This window comes from Vigna angularis, chromosome 7 (assembly GCF_016808095.1).
Source record: "Vigna angularis cultivar LongXiaoDou No.4 chromosome 7, ASM1680809v1, whole genome shotgun sequence".
Lineage (NCBI taxonomy): Eukaryota > Viridiplantae > Streptophyta > Magnoliopsida > Fabales > Fabaceae > Vigna > Vigna angularis.
In genome coordinates this window covers 5,048,266-5,072,479 of record NC_068976.1, presented here as the reverse complement: position 1 = coordinate 5,072,479, position 24,214 = coordinate 5,048,266, and the positions used below count along the sequence as shown (strand labels likewise).

The following is a 24,214-nucleotide window of genomic DNA, read 5'->3' as shown; positions in this document are numbered from 1 at the left end:
TGCAATTTCACTAGAACTTATTTTATTTCTTGTGTAAATGTGATTTTATGAAGGAAACTCCTGTGGGTGAAGTTTGTGAAGCATTCAAAGTTGCCAGGGGAATGGTCCAATCCTTGCAAGAGAATGCGGGTAGGTTTGCATCTATGGTTGCTGTGTTTTGTGAGAGACTTGGTTGGCAAGATCTTGAAGGCTTAGTTGCTAAGTTTCAAAATCGTGTATCTTTTGGAGTTAGAGCAGAGATTGTAGAACTTACCACCATTCCCTACGTGAAAGTAAGTGCTAAGCACACTCAAGTTCTATGATTGCTTGCCATGCTCCTTGGTATATGTTCTATTGTTATTGGCTTGTACTAGTGATCTTATGTTCTGTTTCTTTCATTCAATTTGCAGGGTTCCCGAGCCAGATCACTCTATAAAGCAGGTTTACGTACACCTCTTGCAATTGCTGAAGCATCCATTCCAGAGATAGTAAAAGCACTTTTTGAAAGTTCTTCGTGGGCCACAGAAGGTGATCTATGGATTAAGTTGTCTGAATTCTGTTATGTTGAGTTTAATATTTTGGTCTAGGTTGAGATAATATTGATTATTCCTAGAAACTATATATCATAAAATATAAATATGGAACTATGGTAACTAGATTAACATTTTTCATAGAGAAAAGCTCGTTACCAATGTACTGTACTTTTAAATTCATTAAATTAGCTTAATAACTCGGGATTGTATGAGTAAGCAGCCTTATATTTTCCATGTAGTTTGAGTTGGTTTTGTTTCTTTGAAAGGTTCTGCCCAAAGGAGGTTTCAATTTGGGTTAGCAAAAAAGATAAAGAATGGTGCACGCAAGATTGTTCTTGATAAAGCTGAGGAGGCTAGTAATGCTGCTTTCTCAGCCTTTAAGTCTCTTGGGTTCAGTGTACCACAGTTTGCTCCTCGCATGTTATCTACTGCTACTCATGATTCTATCCGCCAAGAAGCTGGTAGTACCTCCGGAAGTGACACGACTGACACTAGTCATAATTTTGTTGATGCAAATCACATGGTTAATTCTAATAAATTTACTTCAGATAAAGAAAGAGAAGAACTAATTAAATTATCTGTTAGTGGTGCTCTGGCTTCTGTGGAAGGAAAATCAAGCAACAGGATGCTATGTGGCTTGTCCACCTTTCCTGTTGCTGGACCTACAATGGATGAGCACAACGGGACTTTTGACCTTGCTAAAAATCTAGATATGTCCAACTTCTCTGCTCCATTTCTGGAACCAAAGGATAAATCTTGTGTACATGATGGCTGCCATGCTCATTGTACAGAGGAACAGCTTAAGAATGAAAATTTGGCTAGTGGTAATTCTGGTTGTTCAAGTAAGAAAGGTCCCATTAATGCAGTTAGTTGTCCAGGTGGGCTTGATTCATTTTTGGATATATGGGACACTGTGCCAGAGTTCTACTTTGATATCCATTACATCAAGTGTTTGGAATTGCACTCTGCTGCCCCCTTTGAGATATGTGGCATAGCTGTTTGTTGGGAAAACTCTCCTGTGTATTACGTTAATCTTCCAAGAGATATTCTGTTTTCTGACAAAGCAAAAGATGACTGTTTATCCATGAGTACATGCAGTGATAAACAGAAAGTTTCATCTTCTAAGTGTAACAAAGATTTAGAGATTGCTAGACATAGGTGGAGCAGAATTAGTAAAATAATAGGGAAAAGAAATGTCAGAAAGTTCACCTGGAATTCAAAGATTCAGATTCAGGTGCTGAAAAGTCCTGCATTTCCTGTTCAGAGATTCAGAGGTTTGGACATACCCGGAACAAGTGTGAACCTTGAAGTTATAGACAATTCATATGTGTTATTTCCCCCTATTCATGTTCAGGATGCAATTGATCTATGTATCGTGGCTTGGATTCTTTGGCCTGATGAAGAGAGTAGCTATACTCCAGACCTTGATAAGGTAATGTAAATGCTTGTACTGCATCCATGAATATACAGACATGTTCACTTGTTTGGAATCAATTTTTGATGATATGACAGTATCTTACTAGAGTCAACAATTGTGGTTGATAATATAGGAGGTGAAGAAGAGGTTATCCTCTGAGGAAGCTGCAGTTGCCAATCACAGTGGTAGATGGAGGAATCAGATGAGAAGGGCTGCTCATGATGGTTGCTGTCATCGGGTTGCTCAAACACGGGCATTATGTTCTGTTCTTTGGAAATTACTTGTTTCTGAAAATCTTGCTGAAGTGCTTATAGGAATAGAAATCCCATTGGTAAGAATTTATAGGAATAGTAATTTACACCAGATTTTGTTTTAAATGCATATTTTTGGGTTATAGTATATAAGCCATATACCTATAAAAATAAAATGGTAATCTAATATTGAACAATTTCTTGATTTATGTAGAGTGCTCTGATCAATGTGATGGATACACCTTAATTAATCTTTCACTTAACACATGGTTGTTGGATTTTTGTTTTTATTGAAGATTTCACATGGACTAGAGATGTGACAAAATTATGGGGTATAAACCTCTCTTTAAAAGTCAGTTTTGTAAAATTGAGTTAGACATAAATCTCACTTTCTAAGTTGTAAATAAGAGTATGTCCTAGCATGGTTTGTGGGGCCTATCATGTCACTCATCATCTATAATTTGACCAACCACTAATATCTAGAGCCATACTTGAGATCTTCGGTCTTCAATGGGAGGGAGTGTGTTAGAGATCTCTCATAACCAAATTATAGTATAAAAGTAGAGATAAACTTCATTCTACAAACCAGTTTGTATGATTAAGTCAAAAGTTCATTTCTACGAGTTTTTATGATTTCTAACACATGAAAATTGTTTAAAAAGTTTGAAAGCTTTAGATATTGATTTGTTGATGTGTCTACACCTTGTTAAATTTTATGTGTGAGGTCCTTGATGATGTTTGTATTGGTCTTTATGATGAAGTGGCCTAGGGTTTGATTCATGGTACCTCGCCACCTAACAAAAGTTGGGTTTCAGCTCAATATAGCTGAGGCTTTGCATTTTCTATTATTGAATATAATAAAATTAGACATAGGATTAATCTCCCTTGTGTCTAAAACATTCTCATAATTTAGGGTAAAACGAATATCTTATTATGTTGAGATTACAAATCCATATATACAATGCTAGAAAGCTATTTTAGGAAGTATAATAATAGCTCCTAAAGAAAGAATCCCTATATTTCAGGGATATCCTAATCATACTTGATAATTATAATCTCCTAAATAAGGAAGAAATATAATTAATAAAAGGAAAGACTTTAATAGAAATAATAAAGATAAAAAGATTCTAACAAACATACTTAGGGTAAATATATTTATAATGAAGAATGATACAAGTATATATGAAAACCAAACATAAATATGATAAATAGAAGATATTGTTAAAAAACAATATCTACCAATATCAAAAGTCTATGTTTCCCTAATTAACATAAAACACAATATATCTAATACTCCCCTTCAAGCTGGTGCATATAAATCGTATGTACCAAGCTTGTTACAAATATAATCAATTCTTGGTCTCAATACAAAACAATATCAAAAGTCTACGTTGCCCTAATTAACATAAAACACAATATATCTAACATCTATAATTTAAACCAATAGGCTTTAGCATGTGGGAGCAGATTAGATATAAAATAGTGCATAATTCACTTAATAGCTTGAGCTTTTGAAGTATGTTCTTTACACATTTTGTTTATATTGGATATTGGTATCTTTATGCTGAAGATTGTAAATATTTTAGTATGTTATCAACTCTATACTTTATGACATGGCGTAAAACGTATTTGGTAAGTTTCTAAGCTTTGACACTTGCCACTTGGAGATTCAATTTAGAATGTGTTTTTAATGCTGTGTACTGGTATTCTGTAAATTCGGTATTGCATGGAAATTTCAATAAAAAATGATTGATGTGAGGACTTTTATTGGTAAATTGTGTTGAATGTTACGTTTTGGACATTTTAGAGGACAAAACAAGTTTGGATTAATATTGTAGGCCTTATGAAGAAGTCATTTGATCTCTCTCTCACTTTACATATAAATGTGTATATTGTACTTTCAATTCTAGCTTAAATATGTGCTGAAAGTAAGAAATAAGATGGATAAGAAACTGATCAGTTTAGGTAAAAGGATTCAAGACAGATGGAGGAAGATTGTTATTGCTGTGCTATTGTACTTGATAATTTATATGCACAATTAATTTTAACCGGTATATGAGAATCAGAATACATTGAACTAACTCAACCCCTGTGTACTCACGGGAGAGAGTGATTAAGTTGATAAGGGATCCTTTGCTTTTATACCTAGGCTGAAGTGTGATCCTAACATGTTAATGGCTGAATATTTTAGGTGAATGTTCTTGCTGACATGGAGCTTTGGGGAATTGGTGTTGATTTGGAGAGATGCATCCAGGCTCGTAAATTGTTGGTTAACAGACTAAAGCATCTTGAGAAGGAAGCTTATAAGCTGGCTGGCATAACATTTTCATTAAATATGCCAGCAGATATAGCAAAAGTCCTGTATGAACACTTGAAGCTGCCCATACCTAATGTGCAAAATAAGGGAAAAAAACATCCGAGTACTGGCAAACACTGTTTGGATGCATTGAGGTATTGAGAACTTTCCGTTTCCTATGTGTTGTTGTTCTATTTGTAGTGACTTTAGATTATAAATACAAAAATCTAGCAATGTGCCACTCCTAGGTTTTCAAATCAAAGTCCACTCTTAAATCTAGCAATGTTCCACTCCTAGGTTTTCAAATCATAAGTACCTCTTAGGCAGGGAAATAATTAGAGTGAGAGAAATATGTATTATAGAAAGATAGCTAAGAGTAAAAAGTGGTTATTCAATTAGTTGTTTTGGAGGAGAGCCTTTATGAGAAAATTTGATAGGATCTAAGGTAAGAGAATAGAAGGGAGAGGAAATAAGAGAGCAGTTAACAAAGGCGGGAAAATGAGAGAGCGGTTAGGAAATGCGGGATGGGAGATCTTATATAAATAGAGTTCTATTCATTGTTAGAAAGTAGCTAGCCATATACTTTTGTGTAAACATGTCTTGAACCTTGTTGAGGGGGATTAGGCTCCCGTTATTGTATTTCGTTATACGTTACAGTAAATGCATACAATCACAGTGAAATTCATATTATTCCTTTTTTCTTTCTTGTTTGTTTGCCTTTGAGTGAGTGGGAGTTGCGAGAAAAGTTAGGTCTCTTACTCAGGAACCTAACAAATTGGTCTGACCTGCCGGATCCAGATTGGGGAAAAATGGAGAGCAGAATCGACGGAAGATTGAATGTAATGGAGGGTCAGATAGAAGCGGTGGATGGAAGGAAGGTCGAGACAACGGCGTTGCGCTAAGATTCAGCGGCAATTAGGAAAGACTTGCAAGAAGTCATGCGAATCTTGGGAGGACAGACTCGCAACCAGGAAAGGCTATTGGAAGGGAGCCAAGCGTTTGTCAACGATCATCGGAGGGTGAGGTGGGAAGACGAAGAAGGAGGAAGGGAAGGCGAACCTACCGAGAGGCAAAACAGCTGGTGGAAACGGGTGGAGCTAACCGTCTTTGAGGGGATTGATCCGCTGCACTGGATCAATCGCGTAGAGAATTTTTTTGAGTTACAAGCGGTATCGGAGGAGGAAAAGGTGTGCCTAGCCGACATCAGGATGAAGGGGAGCACTGGTACTGGTTTAGAGCCTGGAAGGAGAAAGCCAAGAATCATTCATGGGATGGTTTGAAGGAAGCCCTGGTGATAAGGTTTAGAACCATTGTTGAGCGTTTGGCGGTATCGAAACAGACGGGGACGGTGGAAGAGTATGTACAATACTTCAAGACATTTGCAGGACGAACGAAGAGGGTGCCGGACGAGCAGCTGTTAGGATATTTTCTGGCGGGATTGCAAGAGGACATACAAAATCAAGTCCGACTGCATGACCCGCAGGACTTGATGGTGGCGATGCGGATCGCAAGGGATGTTGAAGAATTCCAAGGAGGCGAAAAGGAGAGGACGGCCGAATCCAAACAGGAGAGGAATGCTGGACCCAAATGGGAGAGAACCGCCGAATCCGAACGTGAGATGACGGCCAGAACCGAACAGTCTTACAGTTACAGTCAAAGGCCGAACGGTCTTACAGTCAAAACAGTCTCCCAATCATTGGGCGAGCGGTCCGAGGCCATAAAAGACCAGCCGTCTGGGGGACGAACGAGTGGAGAGGTGACACTGTCCGAGGCCAATCGTTATAATCCAGGCCGATCGGGAGTTGCCGAGCAGTCCAAAGCAAATTTCACAGGCCGATCGGGAGCCGCCAAGAGTGTGGGGTTAGTACCGAACACTCGGAAACTGCCTTACTCAAAATTCCTGAAACGGAGAGAGACTCGTTCAGTCCAGGCATCTATTGCCCAGAAAGGAGTCTACGGATGGTTAGGTTGGCGGAGGATGAAGAGGAGGAGACTGAAGGAGCTGAGACAGAATTAGACTTGAAGCAAACAGAGTTGTCCACAATTGAAGATCTTGCAGCAACTCTGCCAAGGGTTGTTAACGCGAGCCGAACGGTTGAAGGCAAGGGGGAGGAGCCGAACGGTATAAAGATAGGGGAAAGAGAGTTGAACGACATAAAGAGAGGGGAAAGAGAGCCGAACGGTATAAAGGCAGTGGGAAGAGAGACGAACGGCATAAAGATAGGGGGAAGAGAGCCGAACGGTATAAAGATAGTGGGAAGAGAACCGAACGGTAGAAGAATTTATTTTACAGGGAAGAATAAGAAGCTCCTCGCCTTGAAGGAAATAATGCAGACACGAAAATGGTCCCTTCCTATGATAAGACGATATCACAATGCTCTGGACTCAAACTTCATTGTTCCAACCTTGAGGACAAGGTTGTTTTGCAGCAGGGTGTAATGATAGGATCTAAGGTAAGAGGATAGAAGGGAGAGGAAATAAGAGAGCAGTTAAGAAAGATGGGAAAATGAGAGAGCGGTTAGGAAAGGCGGGATGAGAGATCTTATATAAATAGAGTTCTATTCATTGTTAGAAAGCAGCTAGCCATATACTTTTGTGTAAACAGGTCTTGGACCTTGTTGAGGGGGATTAGGCTCCCGTTATTGTATTTCGTTATACGTTACAGTAAACACATACAATCACAGTGAAATTCATATTATTCCTTTGTTCTTTCTTGTTTGTTTGCCTTTGAGTGAGTGGGAGTTGCGAGAAAAGTTAGGTCTCTTACTCAGGAACCTAACAAAATCTATATAGCTTTCCTTTGGGAGGTGTTGAGGGTCCTTTGGTATTGAGTTTCTGATTGTTGTAACCTATGAAACAAAAACACGGACAGGGACACGACAAGACACAAGGATATGCTAAACAGTAAAAATACAGGACATGGGCATAGCGATATTTACATTTTTAGATATTTTTAGATTAAAAAGAACATGCCTGTATATCTTTTATTATTTTATTTATTCATATTTCATATTATGTTACATATATTGTGTACTGTATATTTTCTAGGCCACAATCCTAGCCATTCGTCTTAGGTTTAATCTTTTAAATATGAAACTCTATTTTGCTTGTTTGCATTAAGTTAATATAAAATTAACTAAAGATTTAAATTTAGAAAATATAAAAAACGGAAAGTGTGTAAAACTAACTAATAAAATTAACTAAAAGATATGAGATTTAGAGAATATAAAAATCTGAAACTGTGTAAAAGTGTATGCATATATGTAAACATTATAATTTTTTTATTAATATAGTTATTTAAATATTTTTTTTTTCATAAATGTTTCTCTTGATTTTTTTAGATTAAAAAGTATTATTAGTAGATTTTAATACTTATCAACATGGATACATGCCATCATTCACAACATGCATTTTCTCCGTGCATCAACAACTCACTTTCAGAAGATTTAGAGCAATGAATTGAGTATGAGGACCCTGCACCTGTTATAAGCCACAAGAACATATTTTGAGTATACTAGCCTTACCCTTTGTTTTGTTGGGCCAATATTGGGAGAAACCTCTACGCAATTCCCTCATGACAGGATAATTCCTTGTAACCGACCGACCTAGTTCTTTTTCATATCGCAGACTAGGTTATAGGAACCTCTTTCAACTCTCACCGCTTAGCTACCTTTCTCTTCTTGATACTAGATGTTAGATGTTGTTAAAAATTGTTTGTCACAATATCTTATGTCATTTACAATATTATGTGTATTTGGGCTAGCCCATATTTTAATGTATTATTTTTCATTATAAATATATTATTCTGTGTGTATTTTTTACCGAAGGGGAATTAACCATATAACTCATTTTAATTACTTTCACATGGTATCTAGGGCTAGGGTTTCTTTATAATCCCATATACATTTTTTTTCGTCGTTCCATAGCCGTTGTTGTCGTTGTCGATGCTTCTGCCGTTAGAGCCATTGTATAGGTCAATGATCCCACCAATTAGATCGTCTGGACCAAGCGACCACCACGTTGTTGAGATCACCCTCATCAGAATTGCCACGTACCCTTACGTGCCTTGCCACTCATGCGTGGTGGTGTGTTCTACCTCGTGTCTAGCAATGATCATTTGCACCTAGATCGTCTCCTCCTCCTCGATCTTTGATTGGAGCACTTTAGTTTTTAGGATTTTTCTCTCTCCTCTTCATTTATGGTCTAGTCTCCTAATTCTATTTCCATTAGTTTGATTTTTTAATAGTGTCTGAGTTTTCAATCTATACTAATTATGTTAATAGCATCTACCTATTGGCATGTTAGATTGACATGTTAGACACTAATTATGAGACTTGATCGTCAAACATTAAACTTTCGCTTAGGAGTAGAAGTATGTTGGTCATCTTACTTTTAGTGTGACATATATTGCTAAGAGTGATGCATCCTGTTGGTTGAGAAAATGTTCAATTATGCAAGTTCTCAAGTCCATTATTCACTCATCTTTAAAACAACTATTTCTACTTATGGAACATGTTAAAGATTGGGAACAAGCAAAATTGTTATACACCAATGACACTCAACATCTTTTTGTTTGTTGCAATCTTCTTGAGGTTGTTGCTCCTAGACATCATCGCCCAATGACTGAATATCTTGGTAAAATTCATTCTCTTCTTCATGACTTTAATGAGTTACTACCTCCTGCTCCTACTCCTCAAGAACTAGAGCAACTATCAAAGATTTTCATGTTATTGGCTTTACATGGACTTTTTGATGACTAGTCTCATGTTCGTGATCAGTTTTGGGGTCCCTTGTTCTCCCCAATTTTACTTCTATTTGTCCTATCCTTTTGTGTGTGCTAGGTAAACCGATTGATGATATACTAGCTTCTGTTGATAATTTCTTTGCTTTGGTATCTCAATGTGGTGAGCGCAATCACCCTAGCAAGTCGGGCAAAGGGCGTGACAAGGGTGAAGATTGTTACAAGCTCCGTCAATAGATAAAGATGAAAAAATATTTACATTTCCAACACAATGAGATATGACCCTAGACCCATCGACCATTGTAACCAAAGGTAAATTATCCGGAAAGGATAAAGAAGACAACACAGATTTGTTACTAGTAATGTGAATTGTGGCACTTGTGTCAAGAACCCAAGGTCCAAGAGAAGGAGGTTGGTTGAGTTAGGCCAACACAAGATATACCTATTTGTGCAACAGAAGCAGTGGAACTAAACTTCTAACAATCCTCCTACCATTTGTGAAACTCATTGAAAAGAGTAGATTGGCTTGTGGTATCAGAAGAGATAGTAGAAGCCATGGAGAAAGAGAGAGAAAGAAAAACCCTAAAAGAAAACAAAGAGGTCCGATGAAATCAACAAGGCCAGAACCAAAAAGAGGGAGAGACAGTGAGTCTAGCGAAAATGATATTAGCCAGAGAGGGCTTGTCACGCATTGCCATGTGAGGCGGAATGTGGCTCCTGAGCGAAATGTTGAACGACGAGTGAGATTGCGTAAAGACTCCGATTGTGGTGATCTCAATGGTGCAGTGGTTGCCTAGCTGAGACAAGTAGAATGGTGTGGTTGCCAGTCTGAACTATAACTCTGGCAACGACAATGTGGGTTCAATTGTTGCGGTGACAAAAAAAAAGGATGAAGAACCTAAGCTCATATCGTGTTGAATATAGTGAAAACTAGGTATAAGGTTAATCTCCCTTGTATAGAAAATACACAAGGGTAATGTATTTATAATGAAGAAAATATGGTCTAAAGCCCAAATACAAATAATTGTGTAAAATAACATAAGACACAATATAAATATCTAACATAAGTCCAAAAGTATATTGAGAAGGCTCCTTGAAAGGCCTCATTTATGAAGATTAGGGAGATACTCAAATTTTTAGGTATTCTATTGTTGACCGGGCTGAGTCTTCAAGTGATAGATGATCCTCTTCTGGGTGTTATGTTCTTTTTGGAGTTAATTTAGTATCAATTCATGGAAAATCAAGAGACAAAATGTTGTGGCAAGGTCATGTATAGAAGTAAACATATGGCTAAAACACTCAAGGAGCTTAAATTTGAAGAAAGTTTCAAATGCATCTTGTATGTCACAATTAGGTAGCAAATTTGTTGAATTCTTCCTACATCATGTCTTTGTCATTAGAAGATAACAAATATTCTGTATTTGGTGAATTGATTCATTTTTCTCATTATAAATAAAGCCCTCATGCTGCTTCAGAAACGTGTTTCAGTGCAATATTTCTCTCTTCCTTAGAAATTCTCATATTCTTTATAAGCAAAAAGTGTTCTAGGAAATTTTAGTTTTTTGTTTTTTTTCAGGCATGAACATTGTTCCAGCCATTAAACAAACATCGAACAATGGCATCCGTAGAATTTCACATATTCTTTATGAACAAACTGTGTTCTAGGAAATTTCATTTTTTTCAGGCATGAACATCCCATTGTTCCAGTCATTAAAGAACATCGAACAATGGCAAAGCTGTTGAATTCTACGCTAGGATCAATTTGTTCTCTGGCTAGGCTATCTATAAGCACACAAAAGTATACAATACATGGTCATTGGTGCCAGACATCTACAGCAACTGGTCGGCTTTCAATGGAGGAACCTAATCTTCAGGTTTGGGTTCTTTCCTTAACATGTGTCCTGCCATTTTCTTCAGTTAACTGCTATATATTATGTTAGAAATGCAACATACAAAGATTTATGTGTTCTTCACCTAATAGCTTAGGAATTTGGGATTATTGGATCATGAGTCATTGCATGTTATGAAGACCTCTATATGAGCAAGAGACTTTGATGCATGTTGCTTTGTGCATTGTCCACACTTAAATTCCGAAGCCATGCTTAAATCCCAAAGAGCTCTAGAATGAGGAGGGATGCTATAAATTGAATAAAAATTATTTGTTTGTCTGCACCTGATAGCTTAAGCTTTTGAAAATTTGTTCAACCAATTTAATGTTGTATACTGTCTTGTTGATGCTGCAGTGTGTTGAGCATACGGTACATTTCAAAATAAAAGAGGAGGAAAATGAAGGTGATGCTGACGAGAGTCATTGTAGTATTAATGCTCGTGATTTCTTTGTTCCCACTCAGGTGATTGGCTTTTAATTTTACCTATTTGTTTCGTTTGTACTTCTGTGTTTCTTTCTGTAGAACAGTATTTCCAATCTCAGACTAAGAAATAAGTATTGGTGTATATCTTTAAATAGAATTTTATGGTTGTTTATTGCTTGATACCTTCTGAGATTGAAGTCACATTTAAAGCAAAGCAAAAACACTCTCTGTTGCTGGATCTCTGGCCCTGGTTTTAGAAGACACTAGCCTGATTAAAATTGCTCCTCATACCCAGGATCTCTTTGATACGATAATTGATAATTCTTTGTTTTGGTCTAGTAGCTTTAGGAAACAAATTGTACTTTTGATAGTAACTGATGTTCTTCTATGGCTTTCTTTGTTCGAGGTAACTAAGAATCGATTTTGAATATACCATTCATTATTTTCTATTATTAACTTGCTCTTTTTAATTTTGAATTCTTACATACTGCATCACTTCTACATCTTCATTAGTAATTTTGCATTCTACATTGGCATAGGAAGAATAAGAAAAGTCAAGAAAAATATTAAGGACCTTGATGAGGGGTCTTTTTACAATGTGATTCATTCATGCAAGCCTCTCCTATTGGGAAAAAGACGTTTGTTTCAGTGGTTTCTCTTTAAAATTTAAAGCTAAGCTTTTTCCTCTAATTCCAAAGCTTATCTTTTTCTATTATGCAACTCATGCAATGTTCTCTTTGTTTCATCCTTATTCTCTCGTTAGCTTTTTGCTGCTTAGTATTATCAAGTGACTAAGTTTATACAACATCACAGGTCATGTGTGCGGTGAAAAAAACAAGTCAATAACTGAAAAGCATTCCACAATATATGAAAATATGATACGGGAATAATTAAAAACGGGCTTAATACATCTTTTGGTCTCTCGAGAGAGGGAGAATAAACGGGTCAAGTTAATTCTTTTTGCTTAGGGCGTCAAAAATCTAACGGTGCAGCTACCTCCTTGGCCAAAACTTAAATAGCTGTCCATTTTTTCTCATACGTGGCACAAAGGTAATATGACGTGTCAATTTTGAATTTTAAAAAAAGAAAGTTGCTTGTCACATGAGCTTCGTCTTCCACCTCCAGAAACATTATAGCCACAAATCGTCGTCGTCAACACCTCAGACCACCGCTAAGGCTACCAGCTTTTTCCTAATAACCAGATCACATTTTCCTCCTCCATGTGCCACTGCAACGAAACCAAAAAACCACCACCATCTTCTCGCCAGACTTTCGAGAAAACTCAGAAACAATCACATGAACTCCATCAACAACCGCGAGCAATCATGGCCAGCCACCATGGCCAATTTTCATCTCCTTCCTTGCGATTCAACCACAGTGAAATCTGTAATCCCAAATCTACGAGCAAATCGCGATCTCCTTCACCACAAATCTCCTCCTTCACCCCAAATTAGGAACCCAAATTGCGAGTTCATCACGAATAAAAAAATGCCCAACCCTCTCGCGAAAATCACCCAACCAAGATTTGCCAGCGCATCAAACTCTTCGAACCTGCTAGCAAACCCTTCATCGCCAGTCTTCATCGCGCCATCAACATTTGCATCTTCTTCAACGCAGAGCAAGCAACCCCTTTCCTTTTAACCCTCTGTCAAAATATTTTTTCTTAAAATTTAAATTTTACACGTCAGTTAACCTCACAATGCCACACAATGACAACAACTGGACAACTCATTATGTTTTGTCCAGGGGACACCTGCACCGTTACATTTTTGACGCCGTAAGCAAAAAAGATTAACTTGACCCGTTTTTTCACAACTTGGGACCGTTTCGAACTTTTTTAAAAAGGTAGGACCACTTTGAACATTTCCCCTCTTTTTAGGGACCAAAAGAGGTATTAAGCCTTAAAAACGTTTCTGTTGAAATGTAATGTTATTTTTATTTTTATTATTTTTCCTGTGTACCCCGCTTTAGGGGATTATAGGTAAGTGCTTTGCCTCTTCTTTGTATCCTACAATTACATCAATAATAAGTCTTATAGTGTAAGTAGAATACTGCCGATTGTCTTTGGCAGTTATCTCGTTTTATTTTCATCCTACCTCTCTAAGAAGGTGAAGGAAATTTCCCTCTTTTCTATCCATCCTACCTTTCTAAGAAGGTGAAGAAAATTTCCCTTTTTTCTATCCATCCTACCTTTCTAAGAAGGTGAAGAAAATTTCCCTTAAAGATTTTGAACCATAGGAAGGCAACCCTTCCTTTTCTTTTCCTCCCTGACAATATTACGCTATCGCAGAGACAGTATTCACAGTCCCAAAACTGCAAGTATCTCCCCACTCCTAATTACTGAAATTACTATCCGTATATATTGCATAAAACTACTAGTAGTTATTTTCTACACATAACGGCCACCTTGCAGTTTGTATGCGTTACTGTCATTCTGGAATTTCTAATACAGAACTGTTTTCTAAAACAGATATTCTACATTCCCATCACGTTTCCTTCATTTTATAATCCGTTACTCCCTCTATTTTCTCTTTAATTTTCATTATAAATTTATCTTGTGTGTTAAATATTTGGTATACCTGTGGTCCTCCTCATTTATTGTTTCCTTGCAGGAGAACTGGTTACTGTTAACAGCGGATTATTCTCAGATAGAATTGAGATTGATGGCACACTTCTCTAAAGACTCTTCTCTTGTTGAGCTTCTCAGTAAACCTGATGGTGATGTCTTTACAATGATGGCAGCAAGATGGACTGGGCGTTCAGAGGTCTCTGTGGATTCTCAGGAGCGAGAGCATACCAAAAGGATGTTGTATGGTATTCTTTATGGTATGGGTGTCAATAGCCTTGCAGAACAACTGGATTGCACTGCTGATGAAGCTGCTGAAAAGATTGCTAATTTCAAAAGCTCTTTTCCTGGTGTTGCTTCCTGGCTTCGTGAAGCTGTTGCTTCTTGTCGTAGTAAAGGGTAAGGAGACCTTGTTCTACTTTTACAGTGATACAGTAACTAAGATACTCTAGTCGTTTTGATTATTTAGTGCCAGTGTTGTCTTTATTTATATGGGGATATTTTTTTGTAGGATTTAAAATATTTTCTTGATTCAAATTGATATTTTTATTGGTATTTCAACTATTTTAAGCTGTGTATTTTGTTGAAAATGTGCTTGTTAGATGTTAGGTTCCTGGGTTTGAAACCTAACGTAGACAACCCACTCACATACTCTCAGCAACGAAATCAATTGTAAAAGAATGAATATACATATTCACATCAACAAATGTATGGTACGATCAGTAATCGAGAGCCTAACCTCCCTCCACAGGCCCAAGTCTTGTCTTTACACAAAGAATACAAAAATCAATCATACCCCTGTACAGAACAGACACCCTATTTATAAAGTTTCTCTTCCCCTTCCCACTAATTAACTAACTGTCAAACGCCTCTTCCCTCCTCACTGCCCTCTCATTTCCTCTTCCTTCTATCCTCTTACCTTATATCCTATCATTACACCCTATTGCAAAACAACCTTGTCCTCAAGGTTGGTACAATAATGCTTGTTCCCATGGCTCATCTTCATCATAGGAAGCGACCCCATGGGCTACTGCCCTACAATTCAGGTCTGAAGGCTTGGGTGGTGGCAATTCCTCCTCCAATGACTTTCATTCTTCCTGGATTTTATTAGCTTCTCACATTCTGGTCACCTCTTTTCCAGAATCGTAAGCCTTAAGAAAACGGTCTTCGATGTCTTTCAATGCTTCATGCCGCTCTCTCCCTTCTGTCGGTGTATCAAAAACTGCAAGCCCCCTGTTCTGTTTGTTGGCCCACCTCCTCACAGAAACCATTGTTCTCTCTAGGGTATTGGTTCTTCCATCTGCCCTTCCTTCCAAAGCCTTCATTCTTCCTTCCCTCACGCTTCTCTCCCCACAATCCAACACTTCTTTCCTAAGGATATCCGGTAGTCCTCTCTTGTTTGGATTCGGCCGTACTTGCCTGTTCGGTTCCGGTAGTTTTCTCACGTTCGGTTTCGGCCGTCCTCTCCCGTTCGGCTCGGGAAGTCCTCTCCTGTTAGGTTCCGGCCATCCTCTCAAGTTCGGATCCAGCAGTCCTCTACCGTTTGGTTCCAATAGTCCTCTCATGTTCGCATCCATCAGTCCTTGCCCGTTCGGTTCTGGCAGTTCTCTCACGTTCGGTTCCGACCGTTCTCTCACGTTCGGTTTCGGCCGTCCTCTCACGTCCGGTTCGACCAGTCCTCTCCTCTTAGGTTCCGGCTGTCCTCTCACGTTCGGATCCAGCAATCCTCTACCGTTCGGTTCCGACAGTTTTCTAACGTTCGGTTCCGGCTGTCCTCTCCCGTTCGGCTCGGGAAGTCCTCTACCGTTCGATTTCGGTAGTCCTCTCTTATTCGGATCCGGCAGTCCTCTCCCATTTGAGTCTTGGTCGTATTCTTCTGCAGTCCCCGATTGCTTACTGGCCGCCACCCTTTCAAAGATGGTACCCCTGTTCCGTTTTCCAAATCGCACCACCACTGCCTCCTTTAGACCTTCCCAAGAACGATTCTTGGCTTTCTCCTTCCAGGCTCTGAACCAGTAGCCAACGCTCCCCACCATATTGATGTCGGCTAGGCGCACCTTTTCCTCCTCTGTCACACCTTGCCACTCGAAGAACTTCTCTGCCTTAGAGATCCACCCCAACGGATCAAACCCTTCGAAAGTGGGTAGTTCTACCCTTTTTACCCAATTAGGTTGGTCGTCTCCTCGGTCTTCATCCCTTTCCTCCTCCGAGCTCTCCCTTCCCCTTCTCTGATTCTCGTTAACAAAATGTTGATCTTCATCTCCAGACCCTGGACTGTCTTCCAATCCTTTTTCCGGGATCCACACCCTTCCTCCAAGTTCTCTGGTTTCCTGCCGTATTTCTTACATATTTCTTCTCCATTCTGCCATGCTCATTTTTAGCTTTGTCCTGCCTATTTTCTGTTGCCCTTCTCTCTAAGGAATTGTCTCTTCCTTCCATGCTTCAACCCTTTCTTGATCACTTCTTGATCCCTTCTTGACGTCTATCCGGCAGGTCGGACCAATTTGTTAGGTTCATGGGTTTGAAACCTAACTTAGACAACCCACTCAGAACACACACCCTATTTATAAAGTTTCTCTTCCCCTTCCCACTAACTAACTAACTGTCAAACGCCTCTTCCCTCCTAACTGCCCTCTCATTTCCTCTTCCTTCTATTATCTTACCTTATATCCTATCATTAGATTATTAGATATCTTAGATATTTTATTTCTATCTTTTATCTTTAACTATTTTGTTATTATTCTTTATTTTGTATTTTGAACTTAGTCCATATTTCATTTATTATAGATGGAGTACCCATGTATATCTTTTACACGAGAGATAAATCTCAAACCTATTTTTCACTATGTTGAACTCTTGTCAATGAGAGAGGTGATTTATTACAACATTATGATTTAAAACTTATTGTTAAACTTGACTTACGTTTGGGAATTGTGGATTACATTTCTATATGCGTGATCCAGATATGTGGAGACTCTAAAGGGAAGAAAACGGTTTTTGTCAAAAATAAAATTTGGCAGCAGAATAGAAAAATCAAAAGCTCAAAGGCAAGCTGTAAACTCCATTTGTCAGGTGAGTGTAATTTCCTTTTCTTCCTGGTGAGGACGATTGCTTCAGAACAACTCACAGTATTCTTGCTTGCGTGATTTCCTTTTCCTCCACCCCTCTCAGGGATCTGCGGCTGACATAATTAAGATTGCAATGATAAGAATTTACTCTGAAATTGCCATTGGATTTGATAGTCTGGATTCCAGTTCTTCTGTTACAACCAAGTTTCAGATGCTTAAAGATCGTTGTCGGATTCTGTTACAGGTAAAATTTATATAATTCGTCATCTCTTTTGTTTGTTTATGTGTTTCACTTCTTTTATTGATTGTTAATAGGTACACGATGAATTAGTGTTGGAAGTTGATCCTTCTGTGATAAAAGAAGCAGCCCTATTATTGCAGACAAGCATGGAGAATGCAGTTTCACTTCTTGGTTTGTTTTACATAAACTAAATTCTTTTGAATTGAAGCACTGGGTATATGATGACATTTACTGTTTACATTTATGCTTCTGCAGTTCCTTTGCGTGTTAAACTTAAGGTTGGAAGAACATGGGGATCTTTGGAGCCATTTACGTCTGATAAATATCAAGGATGACACACTTGTCGAAGATTTGGTATTTCGAGGAATTCGATTGCCCTAGGAAACAATTTTGACGACGAGGCCTACGGTGTAATCTGGAGTCCTCTGAGTAAAAGGCAAAACGGTAATGTTTCGTGGAGACTAATATCCATCCACACTCGAAGAGAATTAACTAGAAGGTAGTAAACAGGTAATATGGTGAGAAGAAAAGATAGGGTGAAACGTGAGTGTAATATTTTGAGGTGTCTGTGCTTCCATGAATACAAGTAATGACAAGGCTGTCATTCTCCAAATAATTTTAAGGATAGGAATCCAAATTTTAGGGATTTTCTATTTATTTAAGTATCTAGAGCTGGGGCTGAGTTTGAGCCGTAATCATCTCTTCCCCATGCAAATGTAAAGCTAAACTATTTTACAAATCTTAATTCTTTTTTTAATTTTAAATAAAAGAATACACAAGGTGGACAGTCCAATACACATTATCTCTAAAATTTGTGTAAACATATTGACGTGCAATTCACAACACCTGCACCGAAATGCATAAGACAGATTTTTACATGAATGAAAAAAGCTTCATTTATATCACAAATGTAGTACATCACTATTACATATTGCATTCGTGAATCTGTAAAAGCAAAGTTGCGACAACGTGGGCTAACAATACTAATAATACCGCGATTATTCAGTTTTATAGTTCATTTTACGCAATTAAGACTGCTTAATTATTCAACATCATAAATAGGACCTTTTTTACTTAGGAATAAAGACAACATGATCCTGAGGGAGGAAGTGACAGACAGGCACAGTTCCTGGTTGAACTTTGAGCAGTTGGAAGGCCAAATGCTTGGGATTCCAATTTGACGTGTCAGTGTGACACACTGCAACTGCTTTGGCCCTGCTTCCGTCAGCACCCTCCAATGGGACAGAGTAGGCATTAGTGCTATCTGATTTGTGACAATAAAACACTGCATATGGGTATTTCTCCTTGTGGCACACAACACACTTCTCAGCCAACTTCTTAACTCCTGGTGCTATTTTGTATTGTTGCCATTCGCTCTCTTTTCCCACTCTTGTGGAGATAGCATCAATATTATTCCCAAGCTTGGAAGTGGCGAAATCAACCATGGACTCAAGGGAAGTCACGCAACGCTTTTCCTCTCCTATGGTGATAGGCCCTTCACACTCACTGATGGTGTTTTTCACCACTTGAGCCTCATCTGATCCTGCCTTGATGGAGAACCTGTGCAATATGTCATTGACCTTGATTGAAGAAAAGGGTATGGAATCAGCCACAGGACGAGGCAAGAATGTGGCCTCTAAATTAGATGTTTGAGAGAAGTGCAAGTCCAATTTGGTTCCATGATGCAAGTTCTTTTCCAAGAAGAAGAGTACCACATTGGGGTCATCATGTAATTGGGTTTCGCTGGCTGCATAATTGTAATCAAATGGAGAGTGTGGTCCCACTTCAACATGCACCGGCTTTCCCTTTGGTTCAGTGTGTACAATCACTCCACCGTTTCCTCCACCAACATTAACATCAGTGCCACCTCCTTGTCCTTGGTTTCCCTTTTCTACACCAACATTTACACCACCATTCCCTACATCTACCGCGCTCTCTTTCTCTTCCTTCCAATCTGCATACTTTTCAGGTTTAACTTAAGAAAACTGTAATAATCTGAATGAGAAAAAGACAACTCACCTAATTAACCCTCATCAAAGAATAACATTTTTCTACGTTTTAAATTAATGCACTCCAAAAGTTTTTATTTATTTTTAATATGTAATTATGTATGTATCGTTCTTATAGATTCTTACAATTATAATTCGCTGGGAATTGTATGAAAACTTGTGAAAATAGGAATAAAGAAAAAAAAAAGTAACTGTCAAGTATTGATATGAAAAAAGCCACCGACTATAATTTAAGACGTGCAACTTTGTTTTTGAAAAAAAAATTCTTTCACACCATTTAATAATTCTTTTAATAAAAATTAATTCTTGTAAGACATAAGTCTCACATATTTTTAATAAAATTTCACACGGATTTCTTCTGATTATAAAGTCCGCCTCAGCGATAACGTTGGATTTCTTAAACAATGGTTGGACATGTTTATTACGTAAACTTCAAGCTGTTATTTTATATGTTAAAATACAAGTTAACAATTTTTTTTTTAAAAAAAATTGATTTAGTTTTTTACATAATAATTTATGTAGACTAATTTATATTATAAAAAAATCATTTAAGTTTTACTATGTTTTCCTCTTAAAGGTATTTATAAAAAATAGTTAAAACTCATATTTCCCTTATTGACGTATTTGCATAATCATATATTACACAACCAAGACTAGCTGTTGCCCTACTAGGTAAGTGTTACTGAAGTATTTTTTTTTTAAGCTCTTTGAGTATGCTTTCATTTTACATATTCATCTCTGCAGGAGAAAATTCAAATTATCTTTAAGTTAAAAAAAATTTAAATTGAAAATACATTATAAATTGTGTAATCCCAAACATTATGAATTGTATATTCTAAAATATGTTTTTGAATTGTATAATTTAAAAATGCGTCATTGTGCAGTCTAAAATATATTTTCGAATTACAAAAATTCAGAATACATTTTCAGATTTAAAAATGTATTTCCAATTATATAATCAATAAATTTAGAATTCGTTTTCAGATTCGTTTTAGAAACCTGTAATGCATTTTCATATTAGAAATCCAAAATGCAATTTTAGATAAGAAAATATATTTTGAATTGGAAAATCCAAAACATGATATAAAAATTGCACAATCTAAAAGTGCGAACCACGGGCAATTTTTATTTTTCTAACAGTGCATGAAGAAACAATGGAGTGGAGGAAGAAAGAGTGTTCCTTAATCTTAAAACAAAGAGACTGTTGAAAAGCATAGCCTGAAAAAAAATTGAATTAACTAAAATAATTGTGAACTATTCTTCATTTTTTGTGTTGTTTTGTAGGAATTGTACTGACCAGGATGTAGCAAATCAGTGATGGCTTTGGGCATTGATGTGGTGGGAAGCATGGACTTCCAGTAAAATTCTGGAGATAATGCAGCATTAGTTGCCACAGTAAGCTGCATTCCTTAACACAATCTTATTAGTTGACAACCATTTTCACATGCAAATAGAGATTTACGTATAAAATAAATTTAGGTTGAATCCAACGCATTTTTAAACCTAATTCTAAAGAAAACTTCAAGTTGAGACATTTTTAAATTAGTAAAAGTAAATAAAGTAACGGAAGCTTTACATGAAATAAAAATGGTTTATCCTCTTAATTAGTTCAGTGTCAGCAAGAAAAATGCACTTTAATCACCACTACACTGAAATAATTCAAAATTAAGAAAAATAAATTACGCCACCACAATTTAAAATAAATTCATATTATTATTCAGTTTACAAATCGTTATACAACTAAATTTTATATTGATGTGATACCAATTACATATAATAAGTACATTACCATTTAACTCAAATTTTAACTACTTGATGTTTGGAATTGTTTTGGTATCATTTTCATATAGTTTAGAAGTGAAAAGTTAAAGATAATTTAAATAAGACTCTATTTAAACTATTTGATAAAGAAAAGTGAATGGAGGAGGAGTTGGAGCTCACCATGAGAAAAGTAATAATGATAGGAAGAATGTGAAATTCCATCTTGGTATTTGGAGAATTGAGAAACAAAGTGGCTTGCAATTTTTGTATATATAGTGAATTGTTTATGAAGAAAATGTGGTATCGAATACTTGTATCAACCACTTTTATTAATTATTGTCTTCAATTCAAGCAACTACCCATGACTCAATAATACTGTGTTTCTTTTATATGGGTGGCGAGGAAAAGAGAATTGATGAAAATCATGTAAAGACTTTTCTTTTATACAGTTGGCGATAAATGTAATGGTTCCAAATCATGCATTACGTGACTCAAAATTTAGCTTTCTTACAAGAAAAATACAACATATTTTGCTGCAAAGAAGTTTATTTCTTTCAAAATTATATTACTATGATATATGTATTAAACTCTTTTGATGATTATTCTCTCGTGGAAAAATTTACGTAGTTATTTTCAGTGGAGTTTTTTGTTTTATTTAAAATATTTGAAGACTACCTCATTAAAGATGGTGTCTAGTATCATTGTATTATAAAGTACTATTTGGTGTATTTTTTTTATCAACAATACAAAAGTTTTATAAAGAAGATTAACAGTGTTCTAATTAATTCGTCTATAAATAAAATTTGGTCTGAATTATCCAGGATTTATATTACACTAATAATAAGTAATTAGTAACCTTCATAATCGTTCGTACAGAGCCAAAATTTGTAAAACAACTAATGTTATATTACAGGATTTTACAGACAGCTGTCCCTTCGGTTTCATTTTCAATCTGCATTAGTTCTCCAACCCATCATTGAAGTCTTTTCTCGAAATCAACTTATAGCAATTCAAGCCCATAGGAAGACCACAATATTATCATGGCTTAATACTTCTTTTGGTCCCTTTTTAGGGGACAATGTTCAAGTCCGTCTTATCTTTTTTAAAAAGTTCAATGTGGTTCCAACTTGTGAAAAAAGTGTACAATTAAATCGTTTTTTATCACGGCGTTAACGATCCAGTAGACAACGTGGAGTGATCTATGCAACATGGCTGTTTAGGTTCATAACGTGGCTGCATAAGGGGTAAACATGTGATTTTCATTAAAGTTGACGTGGCAGTGATTAAAAAATTCTGAGTTAGGGTTTGGGTTGCAGAAGTCGCGATTTGGGGTTAAGCATTTTGGAGGAGCTATCTTCTAAATTGGGTGATCTTGAAGCTGAAATATGCAGAGCAAATTGAATTCCGCAAATCAGGTTAGGGTTTACATTTGATAATTTTAAGAAGTTGAGGTTTTCGATATGTTTTGATTAAAAAATTCTGAGTTAGGGTTTGGGATGCAGAAATCGCGATTTGGGGTTAAGCATGGTGTAATCTAAATTGTCTGAAAACAGATTGATTGTTCCCCAAATTGTCTGATTTCAAAAAATGGTGTAATCTAACAATATGATCTGCAATTCCCCATGAAAAGGATTAAGGAAAGTTATTCAATATTCTCTAACATAATTTCAGTAGTTTTTCATTATTTTGGAAGGAGATGTTGAGGGTTAGTGTTTTATCCTAGCTTTAGAATTTAGCTTTAATGCTTTGTGTGTGAGAGAGAAGTTTTACGAAAACTGATTTTTATATCCTAACTTGATCATACTCATGCTCTCTTTATGTATGCATTTATACCCAGTAAATTGTTTATCATACATTCTCTGATACAGGTAGAATTGGTCATTCTGCCCTGGTCAGTTGTTACTGAGAGCCCACCAGATCAACAAAATCAACCTCCTTCTCTTCTGCCCCCTCCACAAAATCAAGAATCAACCGAAGAACAAAATGAAGAGGAAAATCAAGAGGTTGAGTTAAACCATTGTTCAAGTTAATTAACTTTTTCAAAGACATCCTTTTTGAAAGTAATAGATTTTGGTCCATTTACTGGAGATCACATGTTTACCCCTTATGCAACCACGTTATGAACCTAAACAACCACGTTGCACAGATCACTCCACGCTGTCAGCTGGATCGTTAAATATTTAACGCCGTGACCAGAAAGGATTTAATTGTACACTTTTTTCACAAGTTGGGACCACATTGAACTTTTTAAAAAAGGTAGGACGGACTTGAACATTGTCCCCCTAAAGAGGGACCAAAAGAGGTATTAAGCCTATTATTATCAAGCACAATGAGAAGCCTAACCCAAGTATGCCAACAAGACCCTGTAGATTATCAAAATATTTTGTTGATTATAAGATGTGAAGAGTGGAGTGTTTTGATGAGAGAGTATTTTATTATAAGCTGACAGTATTTTAGTGGATGCGATGATAGTTTGTTATTTCCATATCTTTTGTTATATATGCAACAATAATAAATGATTGGGGAAGAAAAAGCAATTAGTGCAAAATAGACTTATCAAGTGTTTAGAAAAAACAGACTTCAAAGATACGTGGTGACAGTTTTATAAATAAAAATGATATTTTTACATATGTTACTTTTCTAATAAACTTAAATTAGTATTTTTACATCGCTTACTTTTCTAACATACTTAAATTAGTATTTTTACATTTACTACTTTTCTAATAGACTTAAAAATGTGTTATTTTTACATCTCTTACTTTTTTAACAAACTTAATTTAATATTTCTATATTTGTATCTTTTGTAAGAGACTTAAAAATGTCTTTTAACATATCCTAAAATGAATTCACATTTTCACTTTCACTTGTTAATCTCGTAAAAAAAATTCACTTTTCATTTTTTTACGGCTCCATCTAGCCTTAACAACCACTAATAGCAACAACATTTTTCCAGCGACAACAAGACTCTTCTAGCAACAACAACAATAATAGGTATAATGAATAAATTTCCTTATGGGTGAAAGATGTGCATATTCTGTTT

The 24,214-nt window shown here is 36.6% G+C and overlaps 2 protein-coding genes across 9 annotated transcripts in view; one reads left to right on the top strand and one right to left on the bottom strand.

Annotated features, from left to right (window-relative positions):
- The window catches only part of LOC108337988 (helicase and polymerase-containing protein TEBICHI), a 32,270-nt gene extending 14,073 nt beyond the window's left edge, over positions 1 to 18,197 (top strand). For 6 of the 7 annotated variants that reach the window (XM_052881068.1, XM_052881067.1, XM_052881070.1 and 3 more), the window contains 12 exons: positions 54 to 272; positions 390 to 507; positions 779 to 1,944; positions 2,063 to 2,260; positions 4,372 to 4,631; positions 10,902 to 11,091; positions 11,461 to 11,568; positions 14,142 to 14,494; positions 17,059 to 17,167; positions 17,267 to 17,407; positions 17,479 to 17,575; positions 17,660 to 18,197. In XM_052881068.1, the coding sequence (XP_052737028.1) occupies positions 54 to 272; positions 390 to 507; positions 779 to 1,944; positions 2,063 to 2,260; positions 4,372 to 4,631; positions 10,902 to 11,091; positions 11,461 to 11,568; positions 14,142 to 14,494; positions 17,059 to 17,167; positions 17,267 to 17,407; positions 17,479 to 17,575; positions 17,660 to 17,739 (3,039 nt within the window). In that variant the 3' untranslated portion in view covers positions 17,740 to 18,197. Of the gene's footprint in view, positions 1 to 53; positions 273 to 389; positions 508 to 778; positions 1,945 to 2,062; positions 2,261 to 4,371; positions 4,632 to 10,793; positions 10,874 to 10,901; positions 11,092 to 11,460; positions 11,569 to 14,141; positions 14,495 to 17,058; positions 17,168 to 17,266; positions 17,408 to 17,478; positions 17,576 to 17,659 lie in introns of those variants that run through there. The other variant, XM_052881073.1, reaches the window with a different exon arrangement.
- A 72-nt stretch (positions 18,198 to 18,269) lies between these two features.
- LOC108337986 (BURP domain protein RD22) lies at positions 18,270 to 21,401 on the bottom strand. 2 transcript variants are annotated; one of them, XM_017574589.2, is made up of 3 exons: positions 21,355 to 21,401; positions 20,711 to 20,813; positions 18,270 to 19,358 (listed from the first exon to the last, which is right to left on the bottom strand). In XM_017574589.2, exons 1-3 carry the CDS (start codon positions 21,394 to 21,396, stop codon positions 18,475 to 18,477), a joined length of 1,029 nt encoding a protein of 342 aa, XP_017430078.1. In that variant the 5' UTR covers positions 21,397 to 21,401; the 3' UTR covers positions 18,270 to 18,474. The 2 variants fall into 2 exon arrangements, with proteins under 2 accessions (XP_017430078.1, XP_052737034.1); XM_052881074.1 differs by having other exon boundaries at positions 20,711 to 20,821; positions 21,355 to 21,395.
- Between the last annotated feature and the right edge of the window lie 2,813 nt (positions 21,402 to 24,214).

What these genes read in the sequence shown, in the direction of transcription:
- LOC108337986 (XM_017574589.2), bottom strand. Translation starts at nt 21,396, where the DNA reads ATGGAATTTCACATTCTTCCTATCATTATTACTTTTCTCATG. An exon ending in TCATTATTACTTTTCTCATG is followed by an intron (nt 20,814 to 21,354) that starts GTGAGCTCCAAC and finishes TAAGGAATGCAG; the next exon opens with CTTACTGTGGCAACTAATGC. An exon ending in CACTGATTTGCTACATCCTG is followed by an intron (nt 19,359 to 20,710) that starts GTCAGTACAATT and finishes AAAAGTATGCAG; the next exon opens with ATTGGAAGGAAGAGAAAGAG.